This window comes from Corvus cornix, chromosome 2, assembly GCF_000738735.6.
Source record: "Corvus cornix cornix isolate S_Up_H32 chromosome 2, ASM73873v5, whole genome shotgun sequence".
NCBI lineage: Eukaryota > Metazoa > Chordata > Aves > Passeriformes > Corvidae > Corvus > Corvus cornix.
Window position 1 is genome coordinate 92,282,225 of NC_046333.1, and position 20,731 is coordinate 92,302,955.

Consider the following 20,731-nt stretch of genomic DNA (forward strand, 5'->3'; position numbering starts at 1 on the left):
ATATATGTACACGATGTGCATAATAAGAAGTAGTAAGAGGAAGAAATAATAAGGAGTAGCAAAGGAAAAATAATGTCTGTAAAAAATACTTCTGTTTATCTCTGCAGTCGACCTATAAGTTTTGGTCAACTATACTCCTTCAAATAGACTTTTTCCTTTTTATTTTTTGAAAACAACTCTAGTGAGGATTTCCACTATTAAATCCCTAATCTGGATTTTGCTCTTGTGAACTCCTCAGTAACAGAAGAAACTCAAAATATCTTCATATTTGGAAGAATTCTTTTTATGTGCATCTGAAAACACACATTTGGCTTTCATTGTGTTGTGTGCCAGACAACTACAAAAACAAAGCATAGCCTAGTACAACTTCATTCAACACTTTAAAGTTTGAATCTTATCCTTAAAGACAGGGGTCATCTTGGCTTTGCAAGCAAACCTGTTTACTCCTGGCATACAGCAAACATAGGTAATACAGTGATTTCTTGACTTTCACATCATACTTAAATAGGCATTTTGAACATGCATGGTAACAGCTTCAAATAGAGAATTCAAAGTATCTACAGGTATTATATCTGCCCCAAGCTTCTTTCCCAGTTTAGTGATTTTACAGTTGTGTTTTCCCTTTTTCTAAAGCCTGCTGAGGGAAGGTGGATGTATGCCACTGGTGAAACTGCACAAATGGCGTAAGAGGAAAGGCATGAACTTTCCAATGCAACATCCCATGCACAAAATAAATTCAATAATAGATTTTTTTTCCCTGGCTTCCTCAATATATGCTGTTAGTTACTTTTACTCAGGATTGGTGCAAAGCAGCAATAAATTAGAGGGATACTTTTAATGGAATGTTGATATCTTAAGGAAACCTACCTTGAAAGAAACTTTTGACTCGGAGATAGCTGACACTAAGGCGCAAGACTGAAAGTTTGTCCAGCTTCGATACGATGTCGGGTGGAAAAGGGAGGAGGCTGGCCAGGTGGTCCAGTTCTGCATTCAGACGGTCTCTGTGCCTCTTCGAAGGATTTGATTTTTCATTCCCAACTGCTGGCCTTCTGTGGTAGAGAACACATTCTCGATTACCTGTTTTACTTCCAGAGACTGAGATTCTGTCTGCAATTAGTTGATAACGGGAATACTTTTCTTAGCTTCTATGAAAATCTTTAAAGTCTGTCCTCTGACAAAAAAAAGATCGACCTTTCTGTATTTGCCATAGTGCAAAGACACAGGCTTTGTCTTCTCTTTTCACATCTGGAAAAAAGTGAAGAACTGGTATCTCTTACTCAGGACCTCTCACCTTAGGGAACTGGGAACTATCTTCATGTTCTAGTCAATGCCAGGAAAAACAATTTCTCATCTTTGTTGCGTAAATGAGGGGCAGAACAGCAGGGGAAAATTACCATCACTAATGCATGAACCCATTCTATATCCACTGTATTGGTTCAAAGCGTCTTAGTTCCCTCTGTTTAATGACTCAAAGCTAACCTGTGGGTCAGGAGATAATTAAGAAAAGAACCTGTCTTTAGACATGAGTTTAAAAAATATGGGCAAGGTGAAGAGAGACTCTTTCCTCAAGCTCAAAACTCCTGTGTACGTTCTCACATTTACCTTCCTACATCAGTAATAACAAAGATAAGAATTTGGTTTCTTAAGAACATTGATATTCCTCACAAAACATAAAGACTAACATTACTCAGCTTTCTAGGCCAAGCAAGTCCATGTCCATTTTGTGTTCCTCCTATGCAATGGACAGTGCTAGATAACCTAGAATAGCTGTTGTGAAAATGCATTAAGATTAAATACATCACTAGTGAGGAACCTCAATTTCGGAATGTCCGCTAATATTCCCAGAGAACACATCCCAGTGTAAGATGTTCTCAAGAGGGAGTAATGGAAAAGCTGGTGCTTCTGCACACAGAAATGGGGGCCTCATTTCCAGCCTGACGGTGTGGGATGCTCAGTGCTGAAGCACAGACTTCTCCTTTAAGCAAGAAGACCTGAGTGGGAGGTTGAGAAGGTGGTTCCTTGCAGTAGACAGCTGTTGCTGGACCCAGCAGTAGTCAAGTGCATTATCCAGGTAGGAGCCACGGGATACTGGAGCCATAAACTACATGGATACTCAAGAATGAGAAACAGCAAGTAAGAAAAATATGGTTGTGCTAACAGTTTCTACTTTCACCTCACTGAATCCAAGGATCATAATCTTAACTAGTGTCCTGGTTTGAGACAAACTAGAGGAAATAGGGCATACAATATCATACAGGGAATCAATAGGGAATACAGTATCATACAGTCGCCCCAGGACAAGTAGCTGGCTGAGGTTCCAGTGGACAGTGAGAGTAAAACTAATTATTTGTAGCATTTTACTACTGCATTTTCATGCTACCCACGTTTACTGCATTTTTCAATCATAATTTTAATTTTGAGCATTAGCATTTCACAAGGTGGTTAAGGTGTTAAATTAAAACAGTATTAATTTGTCATTGCAATTGTCATTCTAAAAAAAATTCTGCTTAGGAATTAGTATAAAAAGATCTGTTTTTTGAAGAGAAGGTTTGTACGTGTGACTGCTGCCAACTGAAAACCTCTTAAAGCAACTCAGGTATGAAAAATTAATTGCTACTTTTGAGACCCTCACTCCAAGAGGACAGCATCAGTGGACAGAATGGACAGAAAAAATTTGAGGCAGGTGTCACTGAAAACATATAATTTCTGCTTTTTCATTCAAAATTGTGAACACTAATATGTAGTTCTTCTATAACACCATGAGTTACTTCCAAAGACATGGAGAAGATTTTGCTGATTGGGATAAATGAACGACTTTCCTCTATTAGAGAGAGGAAATATAAGAACAAATAATGTAATCAACAAAGAAGGAATAGTGGTTTTTACTTTTTCTAAGCTAACTATTTTTTGCAGTAAACCTTGAGGCTCAGTCATCCTATGACACCAAAAGGATGTCTGATCTATGGAGGGCAGTAATTCTGTGGGAACATAGCCCATAGCTGAGCAGAAGCTAAAGAACATAAGCTTTTGCTAATTGATCTTTACATCTGACAAACCAGCTGAAGCAAGGAAGCAATGTAGGACAGAAAAAAATTAATTCCAATGAGGAAAATTAAACTGATGAGTTCAAGAGGTAAAAATTGTCAAGAGTAACATGAAATAGAAATAGAAGTTGTTCAAGTCTATTTACTACATAAAATAGTGACTGCTCTATGCCAGAGAAGAATGGTTTGAGGCAATTAGGTGGTCTGCCTTTGTACTGAGCACAAGGAATAGTTTTCTGGAGACGGCGGTTAATGGTGTAAAAAGACTACAGGAGAAAGTTCAGGGCAGAGTCTTCCTGAAAACTCAAGGAAATTATTCAGTAAGGGAGTGAATCCAAACAAACAGGGGTTTGATGTAAGTGGTAATAAGGTGCCAAGTGGATGTGATTTAAAACAATGTGAGCTCCATGGAAAGGCTAGGTAAGCTGACCATAAACAGAAAGGCACAGGCAGGGAAAATCTTCAGTGAGCTGCTTTGAGGTAAATGGAAATTTTAGCCTTTATTTTCAGCTGAAAGTAGATTATGCTTGTTGTGTTTGTGTTAAACTTGGGATTGTCAAACTGTAAACAGAGACATAGGAGTCACTCGATGATCCCCCATTTACTCTGCTTTCCATATAACACGGCTGTAGTGAAGGAGCATCTGTACTTTAAACAATAAATCTGGCTCTTCTTTCTTCAAATTGTTAAGCTGCCCAAATTCTGCTCTGCAGTAACAAGTACTTGTACCCGTGCAGGACCCACATGAGCAGTCCCTGTGTAGTGGGAGCTATGTGGGAGCTGGTGTGGAGAACGTTTTCTGTTCCGGTGGTACACAAGGCATTGAGCCATTTGCGCATTAGTGATTCAGTGTGCCCATGACACGCAGACCGCCACTAGTGTAAACCAGTTTGGTGAGCTCGCAGAGGAATTTCCTGCAACTGCAGCTCTACCCTCTGCAGAGCCCTACCCTGTTAATGAAAACTTCGCTCTGAGTAAGTTTTTTAAGTATGCTAAACTGTTAAAACAGCAGAAGATCTGAGCTGAGAAAGGTCAAATCATTTATTGTGACAGCAAGCTTTCAGTAAGGAGCAAAAGGGAAAAGAGAGACCATAAGATGCAACAGATAGGCTGAGAGCAAAGTAACAACGGATGATTAGCATGAGTGTGTTGACCAGCACCCTCTGTCACTGAGCTGTGCTTGGACATTGTATAGGAATCCTGGCAGAGCTGAGCTCCAGTGGCAGCCATGCATGTGTGAATGTTCACCATCTACCATGAACCAAAAGGACAGAATGAGAGAAAGCTGCTAATTCAAAGAAGGAAAGACGGCCTTTTGCAACCTTCTATGTCTCTTCTGTGTCTTCACAGCAAGAAAAGGTGAAAGCAGAACTAATGGTCAAGAAGACATAACACCAGCAGAGCAGAAGAGAGGTGGGATCGTATGGTACCAAGTAAGAGGAAGGGCTATGCCACAAAGGGCTTTAAAATGAGAACTAGCAGGAGAGAGCTGCACCTCCCAAGGTCTCTGTTTACCCTGGTGCTGGCACGGTTCTGGCTGAAGTGGTCAGTCTGGAGCAGTTATAGATACACTCGGAGCTACAGCAGGTGTAGTTGCCTTTAAAGAGCTGTAAAACATTACAAGAAATGTTTCGTAGAGGGAGAGAATTTTACAAGATGCCAGGGTTTGAGATGAAGAAGTGGCTGAAGTTCTCAAATCCTAATTGTCCTGAAGCATTGCCTTAGCCTTTTTAAGTATTAATTTCGGCACAGTGATTTTGGCTTGAGGCTAAAGACAAGATCTCTTTAATTTCCAGATGCTTGAATTACCAGTAAAATGCTAGATTTCCACAGGAAGTAAACACTTGGTAGAAAATGTTTCCTTTAGTCAGAATGCCGGCTGTCTGGCTGAAAAGCATATCTGATGGAAAATGTTCAATCTGTCTGAGCTCCAGGTGTTTGAACTGTGTCCATAAATGCCAAAACTTTTTAGTGTAGATCACATTTAATGGGGCTTGTTTGGAAGTTTCTGGGGGCAAAAGGAAAACAGCTACAGTTTTTTAATTTACTTGCATGTATAAAAGTAGAACTTGAACCTTATATATAGTCTGAATAATGGCAACATAATGAAGATAGTCTCTGCTAGTTCTGTGTAGAGAGCAAGACTGAAACATTAGCTCCTCCCAGTAAAATTTGCAACAGATTCTTCAACAGTCTTGTGGGTCTCTGTATTCTCCCATGGAGCTTCTTCACACATTTTCATCACTGTTCTGTAAAACCACCTCAGAACAGAATTCCTGTGCCTGAAAAACATTCACGAGCATAATGAAGAGTATCATTCTGTGATATCCTGGGTTAAAAGCCAGCTGCAGGATCACCACCTGGTTGACAGCCTGATCAGGAAAAGATGATGTAGAGTCAGAGAGTTGGCTTCTTGGGATGCACTGAGTATGGGGAGATATAAATGTTCCAGTTGTTCTGCAGAGGGCAAAGCTGCACCTCTGTCCTTTAAATTCTGACCTTTGAACGGACTAGTCCATGAATCCCTGTTGAAATCCAAGTATCGTGCTCACACTGAGGCACCTAAGCTCATTCATTCTTTTGTTAAGAGAAGGTTAAATTCTAGAGACTATTCACACTAAAAAGAGGGGAATCTGTAGGCCACTAGGACTGGCCAAAGAATACCCATCAACTTTAGTTCCTCTGAAAAATCAGGTTTTACAAGTGAACAAATACTCCTCCCAGAACAGGTGCCAGTATCTACCTTGATTCATTGTTGGAATTACAGGGGGGAAAGTACAACAAGGCTGTAGAGGAGAAAGTGCTATGCCATCAAACAGGAGAAAAAAGCTGTAACAAAGATGGTACGACATGGATCAAAATCATGGTTAAATATGCTGCTCAATTAGTAAGATTTGTCTACCCTTCTAAATTCAAGACAAATCATTCAAGGCAGCATAACAGTAAGGATACCTCAAAGTCCTGAAATGTCAGTAAGACCAGTAGGATTGAAAGATACAGACCATGAAAGGAGTTCTGTCAGCCAGTCATTCTGGGACATTCAGAGTCTCTTTAGAGGAGAGTAAGTCCCTGAGCGAGGGAATAAGCACAGGCAAGGCTTACCAGAGACCAAGCTCACAGATAAGATTTGAGGAAGAGACCAGTGTTGCTAGGAACTGAGAAATCATCCTCAGCATGTGGCAAGTAACTAACCACAGAAAACAGAGTGCTGTCTCCAGTGTGGGAGTTCAGTATTCTAACAATTCAAACATTTCCCTTTATTTTAACCCACATTTCTTAATCAAAATTGTTCACATCCTGGCTTGATAAGCTCATGCTCAGGTACCTGCACTGCAACATCATACAAAAGCTACTTGCAAGGTAGCATTACCTGCAGTGGTTCCCAAAATGAAAACTTGGTTGTATAAAGTAAGTGAGAATTTACTTCTGAGGGTATTAAGGCCAGAACTTCAAAAAAGGCTAATGAGGTCATTTCTGTGATTTGTTAGCACTTAGTTTTCTTAGCCATTGCATTTATCTAGAAGTCATCTTTGAGAGGAGTTCTAGCTAGCATGTAAACTCCAAACATAAGCTTAATGTTTCTCAAAGCAACTGCAAGTCTCCTTCCTTTCTCACAAAAGTAATGATCCATAAACATTTCTGCATAGAGGTAATTTCACAAACTGGAAATGTTCCACACCTCTTGCAGTTGTTATAAAATCAAACATCCACATCCATACTGAAACAGTAGTGCAGAAATCTTACATACATTTGAATTCAACACTCAAGACTTTTGCAGTAAGAATCATTTGCTTATGTCATTATCTTTGTCTATTGAAATATGATACATTTTATACTAAAAGAAACAATTTTTTAAGTGGGAACAAGTGGTTCATGAGCAAATACTGTCCCAAATCCAAATATCAACAGACGTCATTAAAACATTCAGAGAAACTCCCCGTTGACTTTAGACCAATATATACAATTTTAAGCCAAGTGGGTTATTTTTAGAAGTTCTGAACAACTGAAGATAGGGAAATCTATTTTAGTTACCTTTTCATCCTTAAATAGTGTGTGAAGGCCACCAGTGCCAGTTCATAATTTTAACACAGTAAAAATGTGTGTTTCATAATCATATAATCAAATGTAAATGTGGGATGATTATATTAAAAAGCTTTATTTCACAGATCGGTTCATGGCATCTGAAACTCATTTACATTTGAGTTAATAGCAACCTTTTTTTTCCCCCTCCCATTTCAAGCATCTTGTAACAAATTTCCATTGCGTTTCTTCTTTTTCTGCTTTGCCTTCATGCATACAATTCCTCTTTCCTATTTTTCTCCTAATGAAAGTGATCCTATAGTAAATAGAAGTCTGAAAATTATGTGTTCTAGATGCAAAAAGTGAGTCACCAGTCTGCTCTTTCAGTTGGCTGAACTGACCCACTTTCCATGCTTGCACATGTTGGACTGAGCAGTGCCCCAAGCAAGGCTAAACCCTGGAAAGGGGAAGGGGGGAGCGCAGTGCCAGAGTGGCACTCAACACACGGCTTCTCAAAAAGCTCCTTGAACAGGGAATCAGGGAGCATGGAAGCACAAAGGTGGCAGCCACCCCTGCAGCCCATTGCCCAGCTGGCATTTAGCCAACCAGTGAGTTCTGCCTACAAAAGGGCACTGTCCCTCTCCACTCTACACATCAGCACCATGGTACCCACCACAACTACCACTGGCCTCCTCCTGGGATTCCTAGTGATGGGTAAGGATGGTTTGACCCATGCTTGGCATCCTTTCTGGAGACATCTTACCCATGAAGAGCCAGCCTCCCAACCAAGGGTTTCTCACTGCAGAGAAGATTAGGTGTCTCCTGCATCAGTGGACCATAGGAGGAAGGGAAGCCTTCTTCTACCTCATTTCCAGCCTGTATGTTTGGAGGGAGATGCCTCCTGATGAATATGATACTTAACTGTTTCTGAATGGGTTTCCTCCTTTTCCTCCCAGCATATAGGCATTCCCCCGGAGGAATCATGGCTTTGACACTGCAAAACAAAAGGAATAGGTTTCTTAGTTAGGAGATTTCTGTGTTTCAGACTGCTGTACAAAATGACAGCACTGAGAAAATTCCACCGAGGAAAACGTTTGTTCCTTGAGTGTGACATTCAGCAACACCAAAAATCACGGCGGCATTAGTTAAGATAGAAGCTTACGGCTTATTCCAATTTCCTACCCTAATATTATTAGAATATTGATGTTTATGTTCAATTTTCATTTTTTCCAATTAAGTATACTATATATGATATAAAATGTGTATAAAATACATCCTGTTTACTGGATATCCAAATTTTTTTTCCCTTCCAGGCTCATTTCTAAATTCAGCTAAACAAATAAGAATGAGTAATACAACCCGTCATCTGCAGGGAGGATTTCACAGCTTTTAAAATACACAGGAATATTCTCTCCATTACTGACATTGTGACTAGTAGGTTTCAATTATTCAAATCAGCATTTCTTCAAATCCTCACATCCTCATTTTTAAAGGCTGGGAATATAGCTGTCGGCAGCTCAAGATGTGACACACAGTTTTGTGGTTAGCACTAGGACCCAATGCAGTGCTGACTGAGGTGACAATTTTCACACAAAACTTGGTCTTATTGATTTGTTTGAGTATGTTAGCCTTAGAGACATTGCAAGCTTGGAAAAAGTCTTCGCATTCAGTCTGTTTAAATCTTCTGGAGATTAGCTGAATATCAAAGTCTCTTGATTTTCTGTCTGAAAGAATATTTTAGTCATGCTGAGTGCTGCTCAACAGTGGGTGCATGCTGCCAGAGAGGTTAGTATATCTCAAGAGTAATTGCTGCTTTGTGTAAGATATAAAATTAAAGGGAATTTCTATGTCACTGAATCAAATCCCATGCTGCTGAACATGTGTGTCGTGCAAAGCAAATCATAAACTTACCGAGCTTAATTTAAAAGCCATTTAGAAGGGCTCTCTTTTTCATTGAAAGGCAGCTTTCTGATAACTAGAAACCTTTCGCCTTCCAGCTTAAATTTGTTCATGGTCATTTTATGCCCATTTGTTCTTCTGCCAACATTGTCTTTTAGTTTAAATAGCTCTTCCTCCTCCATTGTGTTTACTCATTGGCATATTTTTAAATATCAGTCATATCTTCAGTCAGCCTTCATTTTTCTATTCTGGGACAACCAAAACTCTTTTATTTCCCTCTCATGTTACAAACTGCTTTTTCTTCCTATCATTTAGGAGAACAGGATTGAGCACAGTTTATTAAGCAAAATCTAAAATGTATTTCATACATGCAAGCACAGCATCCCTTGCTAAATTGAGATACCTTAGGTCTACTGTGCTTCCCTCATCTGGAAAATCAGTTATTGTGTCAACAGACAGCTATCAGGTTCCTTTGTCAAAATCATTTAAATCTACATTCTATTTTTACTCCAAATGACCAGAGCTGTTACTTGTTCTTTCCTTCTGAGAATTCATTCTGAAATGACTTATAATATAGAGATCAGACTAGATGCCTTCTCTCAAATGCAGGTTATGGTGGAAACACCAGTCATTCTCCAGCTGGTGCAGTGTCAGGCATAAAGCTCTTCCAGAACCAGAACCATTTTTTTTTACTATTGCTGGAATGATTTCCTGTGATGTCAGATGGGTGAACTGCCTGTCCAAAGCTGATGAGGGATATGATACAGTGCAATAAATACTGCTGCAGGTTAAGAGTATGCCGCAGTCTTTGCTCAGATAAAGCCTTCTTACCACCTTCAAAGACCTTGCTAAATTGGTTTAATCTTCAAGTTCTTTTTTTTTACAGTCTGCCTGTTTTTAAGATTACATCTACCCTCACAGATTTCCTACTTCAGCTGGAAGCTAAAATGATGTGGAGATGCCAAAAGAACTGTAGTTTCTTCTGAAACCTCGCATTAAAAAGTATTTTCTTTATATTTGTGGTGGGTTGACCCTGTCTGGATGCCAGGTACTCACCAAACCCACTCTATCACTCCCCTCCTCAGCAGGACAAGAGAGAAAAAATATAATAAAAGGCTCATAGGTTGAGATAAGGAAGGAGAGAGAATGCTCACCACTTACCATCATGGACAAATCTGACTGATCTAGGGGAAATTAGTTGAATTTATTACCAAACAAATCAGAGCAGGGTAATGAGAAATAAACCCTAATCTCAAAAATGCCTTCCCCATACCCCTTCCTTCTTCTGAGGCTCAACTTCACTGCATTTTCTCTACCTCCTCCCCCTGCAGCAGCCCAAGGGGATGGGGAATGGAGGCTGTGGTCAGTTATCAGACACTGCCACTTCTTCCCCCTCAGGGACAGGACTCTTCACAATCTCCCATGGCCTTCTCCAACACGAGTCCTTCCAATGGGCTGCAGTTCTTCACAAACAGCCCCTGCAAGGGTCCCTCCCACAGGGCCCAGTCCTTCAGGAACAGGCTGCTCCAGCATGGGTGCTTCTTGGGATGACAAGTCCTGCCAGCAAACCTGCTCACTGTGGGCTGCTCTCTCCATGGGTCCACAGGTCCTGCCAGGACCCTGCTCCAGCACAGGCTTCCTATGTGGTCACAACCTCCTTCAGGCATCCACCTGTTCTGGAGTGGGGTCCTCCATGGGCTTCAGGGGCACAGCTGCCTCACCATGGGCTGCACCATGGACTGCAGAGCAATCTCTGCTCTGGTGCCTGAAGCACCTCCTCCCACTCCTTCTTCACTGACTACTACTGGCTACTGGCTGCCACTCTCACATATTCTCACTCTTTTCTCTGACTGCACATGCAGTTGTGCAGGCTCTTTTCCCCTTCATAAATACATTATCCCAAAGGCGCTGCCATTGTTGCCGATGGGCTCAGCCTTGGCCAGCAGCAGGTCTGTTGTTGACCTATTGGACACAGGGGAAGCTTCCAGCAGCTTCTCACAGAAGCCACCCCTGTAGACCCCCACTACCAAGTCCTTGCAATGAAAACCTAATACAATATTGTAGTACTTTTGTGTTCTGAGTCCTTCCTGTCCATAATATGAATCTATGACTCATAGTTCATGTTTCAAAACAGTGTCACATGCTAGACTTCCCTTCTCTTGCCTTCATGATCAAAGTTAAAAGGAGAAGAAAGGCTTGAACGGCATAATTCAACTGAAAACTGAAAGTTAAGAGTTCATTCAATTTCCCAAAAGGGCGACTTTGTTTTAAAACCCATTCTGGATCAGCTGATTAATATGTGACAGCAAGTAGAAATAACTAAATGGACCTCAGTATTCAAACAAAACCAGGAAATAAATAGCAAACAATATGAGGTAGAATTTATGGAGTGCAAAATGCTAGTTAGGAAAGATAAAGGCCCAAAGGAAAATTCACAAGTTGCAGCACTAAAGACAAAAGATAATGTCCTTTTTAGAATAATATTATGATGAAAATAATTCTAAAAAGTGTGTGTAGTTCTAATTAGATGGAGATGGCTTTAAGTTAGAACTGCATAAAAGCTAAGAGGGCTCAGTAGATTTATTTCTAGTCTCTGAAAAGAAGGAGAATCATGCACTCCCATCAAACAAGAATTAGCCACGCGCTCTTCAAGCTTTCTACAGGAACCTTCTACAGAATTAGGAGAAAGGGTTACCACAGCAACATGGTATGAAGCATTGCCCCAGCAATTGAACACCAACGTCCTAGATACACACCACCAAGAGGTGCTTCTGCCACTGCCACTAATGCCAATAGTGGCATGTGGTTAAAATAAGTCTGAGAATGCATGGACAGGAATAAAGACAAAGTCAGAAGGTTCATGGCTAATGGTCCTAAAAATATGTCTGAAAACAGCACTTGAATTTGTTGAGCTGCACAGATCCATAAACCATGAAAATATGTATTTTAAAAACTGGAGAAGAGCAGGTATTCACAGTCTTATCTGGACTGTGTTTTCTTCTGATCAACTGTGAGCTCTGCTCTCCACCTGTAGGATAGGACAGCCCATCTCCACCACTGAAGGAGGCTGGGGGCTCCTTCCCAGGAGCCCACTGGTCTCACGTGGATAAAAAACAGGAAGAAGTTGGGTGGACAGCACTCGGCTGGTCAGAACAATTGTGCTCTTTCCTTTTTACCTTTAACGCTTGAGAGTCCTCACATTCTCTCCACATGTTTGAGGAACCCAAAGAAGCAATCTTCCACCATTCCAGCAGCGGGAAAGGGGGCTTACAAGCTTGAGGAGCTTCAGGAGGAGGAAAGCTGGGACCAAAAGGAACAGAAGTGCCAGAAAAGGGTAGAAGTGGACCATAATCATTTGCTTCTGTCAGATGCTTGTAATCTCTACTGACATTAATTCACAATGAACCTCTGAACACCGGGGAAAGCCGAAGGACTGAAAGACAGCTGCTGTATGATAATATTCAGAGAAGGGAAACATAATGATCCGGCTATCCACCGGATGGCAAGACTGACATCCATCCCAAGCAAAATACCAGAAAAGCTGATAAGAAAGATGAATTACAACACTTAGCAGAATTCTATGGAATATCACGCTCTTTGGAGTGAAACTAGCTTGCTGAGAAGTTATCACCTCTAGCTGACAGAGGAGTTCACTTGTATTAGTAAGTTAGCAGCACATTATTCTGCTTTTAAAAAGCCACAACAACGTATTACAGTGCACAGTTTCCACAAGTAAACAACCTCTCAAGTGACAGAATAAAAAAATAAAGTAATTATAGAGAAATCACTGCTAAATAAAAAAGGCTTTATAAAGACCTTACAGACATCGAGGTTCAATACAAACTCATTGGTGATAATATTTACAAAGTTATAAAAATTTAGAAGATTGATAAATAATGTTGAAACAGTGAAACAGAGCAATCTGGAGTGCCCAGTAGGCTGTTCCTCTTTATCCACAATGTATTTTAATACAGCCAAATGCAAACACTTGCATCTCAGAATAGGGAATGCACATCATTGCTACTGAATAGGGACTGCATCCTGAAATGTGAGTGATTCTTGAAAGGAATTAGGGATCAAAGTGAAAATGAATACAATCCATAGTTTGAGTTGCCAGGGAGGAGCTGCTGCAAAGGCAGCTAATGCAGATGCTAACCTAAGTGGTATGGGTTTACATCTGTTTAACAATATGATAAGACTGATGCTGGAATAGTGTGTACAGTTTGCACGTGAGTGTTTTTCAAATAATGTTAGAAACTGGTAAGAGTGAGGAAAGAAGATAAAATAAATGCTCGCAGGCTGAAGAAATTTCTTTGCATAGAAAAAAGATTTAGGTGACTTGAGTAAAATGAAGTACTTCCAGGGGAAGATATGAGTACTGAAATATTTTAATACACAGCAAGCACTTAGAAAATGAAGTCAGATACATCCAAATAAGAAAGAAGATATTCATCTGGAACATCATGAGCATTTAAACACTGGAACAAGGTACAAAGGATTTAATGGATCCTGTTGTCTTGAAACCACTGTTAGATGCCTTTTTGTAATGTGCACTTTATCCTAACAGAAGTTATACTTAAATTAAATAGAAATAGTTGAGTTGAATGCAGGCATACTCAGAAAAAAAAAATCTTTGGTAGCTATAGGAGGTCAGATTACATTATCCAATGATCTCTCCTTTCACTAAATTTTATTAAACATTTCCTGCCTGAATGTAATCACATACCATGCATTCAATGCCTGAACTACAATAAAGGGCTCTGCAGACCACAGCTTCAAAGCAGCACAGTTTTTGAAGAGGCAGCCTGGGAGTGAGGAGGTTGTGCGCTCATCCCTACCATGCCATGGCACCGTGGTGAATTTCACCAGCAAAGCAAGAAGGGGATGGGGCTGGAGTGTGGCTTGGCTTTTCTCAGGATTAAGTGTTTCCACCTTGGCAGGAGCAACTCTGGAAGAAGACTTCCACTCACGATGGCTCGTCAACAGGACAGAAATCTATCTGGCTGCTCCCACTAAATTAATTGTTATTGGCATGTTTCTACCAAGTTTTCTGCTTCTAATGAATGGCCATATCTTAGGAGAAAATATGATAACGGTTTTGGATATATCCTTTTAAATAGGATGTTTCTAGCTGAAGCAGCCCCATTTAAAAAATAACTGGGGAAAAAAGAGTGAATAAGGGTTGTGAAAATGAACCCCACAGTCAGAGTGCAGGAGCTCAAACTGTTTGGGTTATCATGAAGAACAGCAACAGAGAACTTCCGTACAATAAGTAACTACATTACGTAGGAAACAAACATTTCGTGACAAGAAACAAACATTTCTAGCAGGATCCAATTTACTGAACTTGAGGTTAATTAAATTCAAGTTACAAATAAATGACTATCAAAATAATTTACCCAAGACTGTGGAGGATTCTCCATCACTGAGCGTTTTTTCATCAAAAACTTTTTTCTTAACAAAACTAATGGACCTGTGTGGTAAGAATTTGTTTAAGGATGTCTGATGGCCCGGTTATACATGAGATTGAAACTCATTGATCACAGCGGCTCTTTCTGGCTCTAAAATTTCCTTTTCTGCCTCAATTATCTCTCCAGTGAAAAAGCAGAAGGTTAATTCTCAAACATGAAGAGTTGTTATAAGACCAAAAAAAAGCATGTAATGCTTGATTTACAGAGGGTGTTCTACAAGTACAAGGGATCATATGTTGTCTGACAAACACACATAAAATCTCTCATTAATTTCCTTCAAAGAAAATGTGTACAAATTTGGCTATGTTTGGAGCTTCTGGAAAAAAATCCAGCTTGCGTGTGCTCGGGAGACTTGTTGTAGTCTGACAGTTCTCTACAGCTTCTGCCCGAGCTGCGCTCACATCATCGCCTTCATTCCTCCCACAGGCATCTGCACTGTGCATGTGCATCCCCGTGCGCTTTACAGGCCTCCCCTTGGAACAGCAAAGGCAGTGCTAGACCTTCCCTCTTGCTGTTCCTCCACATCCTCATGCAACAAAGGACTCCAAATACAAGGCATGGGAACAAGGAGTCGGTCATGGGAAGGACTGAAACAGACTGGGACAAGGCAGGGAGGGAACAGAAGCAGAAGGCTTGTAGTCCTCATTCTCAGCATCCCTAAGACCTGCAGAGAGATGCTGTGCTCTGAAACACTCTGGAAAAGGACCTGTCAGGAGCACTGCTTCTGAATGATCATTAGGAATTCAAAGTAACCATTGAAAATTTGGGGGTTTTGCCAGAAATTAGGTGGCCAGCACCTCCCTACTGCAATCCCCCTTCCAGGTCTCCTGTGGGCTCCTTTGCCTTCACTGCCTGCCTTACGAGAAGAAATCTGAGCACGCGGAGCCAGACTCCTGCCCCACTTGGAGAGCTGGGGGAAAAAATTGAGGCTACACAGGGGCTGTAGGAATTAGGGCTGCATGATGCAAGGCATGAGACCACAGCCTGGGACATCAGAGGCACGGGAGCCTTGGTCTGTTCTAAAAGCGGTGAGCACTCAGTACTGCAGCTGGAGGCAGCCAGCACTGAGCTCTGAATGAGCATGCACCAAAGGCTGCATCTTGTGGAAAATCATCTCCTAAGTGTCTGGCATTGAGTAAATGAGAATAAGTATTTCAGATTTATCACTACTAATAAGACCATATGTCTCAGCAGTATAATACAGATTAATTCAGTGGTGGTTGTGATGCACTTAAATACTAAAGTCACAATTATCACCGAAGAGTCTGTGACAAAATTAATACCACTGTGTTTGCACAGGATTTGAGCAGTGCATAGTACAGAGCTGAGACTACGAGGTGAATGAGGATAATAAAATATGCAACTTCTGTTTTAGTATGAGATTAAGTTTAGTGCCTGTCCACACAGGTGAGGAACTTAAGAGCTGGACCTGATGTTCTTAGAGGTCTTTTTCTATCTAAACATTTTATGAATTTATGTTTGTCTTTAACTCCTGGGTTTCCTAATTTTTGAGTGCTTGACTTTAAAACACAGCAGCCCTTTGCTACAGGATGGGTATGTAGCTACACTCTTCTTCTTTAGCAGAACAAAAATTTCAATCATTATTCTTCCTTCACAAACAAGTTCATCTGGGGACTAAATTGTCTCATCAGCCTTTCTTTCTTTATATGTTTATATAAGAAAGCTTGAAATTAAGTTCAAGGACACTTCTTTTGAGCTTTGAGGATGTAAATAAATAACTTCTTAAAAAAGCTTAGATGCACTTTTGTTGGGTTTTTTAAAGCGATGTTTGAAAAATACAGTTGTTTTTAGAACCCCTAACATGCACACTGTCACTTGAGGAAGGATACACATGGTAGCACATATAAAAACACTCCAAAAAAAAAAATATTGGGCATATGTCTGGTACAATACCTTGTAGTTAGCAGAGTGGTATCTCTTTCTACCGGGCTTGACTTTGGTCCTCCATTGTCTATATCACAGATATTCTGAGGAAAATATGAGGTTGCCACATCAGCTGGACTTTAAATAAGAAGACGTGAGCAGCGATGAGAAGTTTTTCTACAGCTGGAGCATTTAGAATATTGTTGGAACCATATGGATTATTTGATGATTAACAAGACAGTCAATCTTGCATTGCAATCTTGCCCTCAGTAGGGATATTAGCATAGCATGTTTCGCTTTTAAACTCTCAGGAACATAATATCTTTGAGATCTCTGTCCCTCTGTTCTGTTTGCTGGAACCTGACTAACAGGTCACAAGAAAAGCAGACGTTGTGAAAGCATAAGCATCATTTCCATAGCAAATCTGACTAAAACCAGTAAGATAGGTCAATGGAATATTTCTACCATGAATGAGTAGTATAGCAAGGCCTCAGCTGAGCTGTCTACCTATAGCTAGGTTCAGGTTTTGGGAGCAGCTTTTTGCTGGCAACACAGAGCTCAGTACAGTGAACAACTCAAGCATGCTTGTTAACTGTATATATAATTTCTCAGACAGGTTCTGTCCAGATTGAGCTCTGTGCTGTCATGATAAGTCTTCTAGAGCTAATTAGTTATTCAAGTTTATGCATTTCATTAGCTTGCCTTCAATTTTAAGTGAAGGATGAGTATCCTTAGATATAAAAGGAAAACAGTATCCCTTTGGATAAATTGTGTCATGTTTTTTCCCAAGACACATGTGGCTGTGCACTGACTGCCTATTGGGTTTATTGGTTTTATCCTCATGCCCCACTCCCCTGTTCCACCCTAAGGTGGTATATGCTCCAGCACCCACACAGCACTGTGATGGGGTAAATTCGACATATTACTTTGAGTCACAGAACAAGCCACAGATTGCAAATGTAATTAAGGACTGGTCCTTCAAACCCTCTTGTAAGTTCACTGGCATTCCTGGTGTTATTCTCCCAAACACCTGTGTTTTAATACCACGCTTGTCATTTCATCAGACTCCAGGTGTCTGAGGTTTGGGATTCTCTTTGAAATACTAGAGCAATACAATAATCTTAGATAAGACTATTTATCATCCTGCATCCATCCACAAGGCTGGACTAGAAGTGTGGTTGTATTGAGTTTTAGTGGCCAGGTTTTGGTAGCGGGGGGGCTACAGTGAGAAGATGGCTTCTGTGAGAAGATGACAGAATCTTCCCCCATGTCCAACAGAGCCAATGCCAGGCAGCTCCAAGGTGGATCCAGCACAGGCCAAGGCCTCCAGCACAAGCCAATCAGAGATGGCGGTAGTGTCTCTGTGATAATATATTTAAGAAAAAAAAAGGTATTGTGCAGAATAAATTGCACTCAGAGAAGAGAGGAGTGAGAATATGTGAGAGGAACAACTCTGTAGGCACCAAGATCCGTGAAGAAGGGGGAGGAGGTGTTTCAGGTGCCGGAGCCAAGATTCCCCTGCAGCCCATGGTGCAGACTTTCGTGAGGTAGTTGTGTCCCTGCAGACCATGGAGATCCACAGGGATGCAGAGATCCACATGCAGCCTGTGGAGGAGACCCACACCAGACTAAGTGGCCTCCTGAGAGGAGGCTGTGACCCTGTCAGAAGGCTGTGTTGGAGCTGGCTCCTGGCAGGGACATGCAGACCCATGGCGAGAGTGTGTCCAGTGAGTATCCCCCATGGTCTGTGGGGGATCCATGCTGGAGCAACCTGCTCCTGAAGGACTGCACTCTGTGGAAAGGGACCCACATTGGAGCAGTTTGTGAAGAACTGTAGCCTGTGGGAAAGGATCAGGCTGGAGAAATTCATGGAGAACTGTCTCCTTTGGGAAGAACCCCACCTTGGAGCAGAGGAAGGACTCCTCTCTCTGAGCAGTGGGAGAAATGTTTGATGAACTGACCATAACCCCATTCCCTGTCTCCCTGCACCGCTAGGAGGGAGGAGATACAGCTGGGAAGAAGGGAGGGGTGAGGGGAAGGTGTTTTTAAGATTTGTTTTACTTCTCAATATCCTGCTCTGATTTTGATTAGTAATAAGTTAAATTAATTTCCCCAAGCTGAGTCTGTTTTACCCATGATGATAATCGATGAGTGATCTCTCGCTGCCCTTATCTCAACTCATGAGCCTTTTGTTATACTTTCTTTCCCCTGTCCAGTTGAGGAGGGGAGTGATAGAGTGCTTTTGGTCAGTGTCTGGCATCCAGCCAGAGTCAACCCACCACAGTGGTGCAATTTTGGAGTAAATGCAAAGAGCATGATGGGAAACTCTGAGTTATCCAAAGGGAGGCTACTACGTACAGATTAGAGGATTGAATAGATGAGATCGGACAGAAACACTAGCAACCATTGCTAGGAGTTTTCTACTGTAAAACCAAAATGGAACTTAAATGGAAGTTTCATCAGGAAAGAATTGCTTATCAAATTTAGGGCGACTCTCCACAGTAGCCAGTAAGATGGTGATGCTCTTCTGTGAGTGGGCCAAGTTCCAATTCCAAGTCTTTCAAAAAAGTCTGTCATACACCATAACTGTACTCTCATTGCCTGATTTCTCTCTTCCACAAAATACTTCTTAAAAGATTTTACTTGCACTCCAATGCAGAACAGGAGTAAAATATGTGACAGCTCATATATTTTGAATATCTATTTTTCCATATATATATAGATCATATATAATTCATTGGTATCATATATTTGCATTTTTTCTGCGTCACTAGAGACAGTGTGGAAAAAGACAAAAGTGGCTGCCTTTGGCTCAGAGACATAGCCTGTCCTCAGAGGAGCCTGTGTGACACCAGGATAACACAGCATAGCATTCTCCCTATGAAAAGAAGCAAAAGAGATCTGGATCTAAGGCCAACAAAATGGGGACTGCTATAAAAGTTATGAAATGTAAAGTTATGAAATGTAGGTAGGACTAGGAAGACAGAGAGGAAAATTAATAATAAACCTGGATGTAAAATCAGCCTATTGGGGAGATGCAATCTTATTCTTCTCCTGGCTTTGCTCTTCTGTGTTGTTCCTACTCAGTTATTCAGTGGAAGAAAAAGAGTAACAGGATGAAATTACAAGAACCCCATAACAGAGCTTCAGCAGAGCTTAGATGTCTGAAGATCCAGAGGTAAAAAAACAAACAAACAAAAAAAACCCCAAACAAACAAACAAACAGAGAGGAAGTAAAAGGTGTTTTTCTCAAAGCCTGAGATGGAAAATGGGAATGCAGAGAAAAATTGAAATGAAACATTAAATATTTTCTCCTGGAACTCTGAAAGTTATGTTAACTCGATGCTTAAATTGACATTGTTATTGTTATTATTATTATTACCATTGCAGTTGAGTGTTTTAAAATGTTTTTGCCACCATTGTAAGAAACACCTAGTCTGAAAGAAGCAGGTCACAGTTTGGAAATATACACCAACAGCCAGGCTGCTGTGTGAGCTGTCAAGTTTTTGCTCAGTTCTTGCAAGTCTTCAGTTTAATGAAGTACATGAACATCAGAATGGAAACTCAAAAGTTCCTGTTCTTTCAGATACTGAATCTGAAAACAAAAGTAAAAATAAAACCTAATGTAGCTAATTTTTTATGTAAATACAGCTAAGCAAGTTATACTTGTTAAAAGACTGGATAGTTTTGTCTGCTGTGCTGACAAGACACTACTCCAGCACCTTGGTTTGAATAAGTACTAAAATATAGTGCAGGTTCTTAACTACCAATGTATAAGGCCCATACGAACATCATAAAGCTCAACAAGGCTAAGTGCAAGGTCCTGCACGTGGGTCAGGCAGCCCCAAGCACAGGCTGAGCAGAGAATGGATTGAGAACAGCTCTGGGGAGAAGCACTTGGCTCCAGGGAGACCTTACAACAGCCTTCCAGTACCTAAAGAGGGCCTGCAAGAAAGCTGGGGAGGGACTTTTCACAAGGACATGTAGTGATAAGAAAAGGGATAATGGTTTTTAAGTGAAGGGCAGGTTTAGATGAAATGTTAAGAAGAAATTCTTTAAGGTGAGGGTGGTGAGACACGGGCACAGGTCACCTGGAGAAGTTGTAGATCCATCCCTGGACATGTTCAGGTCCAGGCTGAATGAGGCCCTGAGCAACCTGACCTAGTTGCAGGTGTCCCTGCCCATAGCAGTGGGGTAAGAATTAGAATCTTTGAGGTCCCTTCCAACCCAAACCACTCTGTGATCTATGATTCTGTGTTTTCCTCTCCAGAAGCATGAATTTCTCCTTTGTAAGCAAGATACTTGAATTATGGTTTTGAGATCTATGGGTATACCTACCCTTTTCATTTGTTATTTGACAACTTCTGGAACTTTTTATTGTAAATACTTTTACTGTTTTAGAGACATATGTCC

At 40.9% G+C, this 20,731-nt stretch overlaps 1 protein-coding gene across 1 annotated transcript in view; it reads right to left on the bottom strand.

Annotated features, from left to right (window-relative positions):
• The window catches only part of AHRR (aryl-hydrocarbon receptor repressor), a 90,479-nt gene that overhangs the window by 63,336 nt on the left and 6,412 nt on the right, over positions 1-20,731 (bottom strand). Inside the window, exons 2-3 of the mRNA XM_039549702.1 lie at positions 7,987-8,058; positions 868-1,049 (exon numbers count right to left, since the gene is read on the bottom strand). Of these exons, the coding sequence (XP_039405636.1) occupies positions 868-1,049; positions 7,987-8,048 (244 nt within the window). The 5' untranslated portion in view covers positions 8,049-8,058. The remainder of the gene's footprint in view (positions 1-867; positions 1,050-7,986; positions 8,059-20,731) is intronic.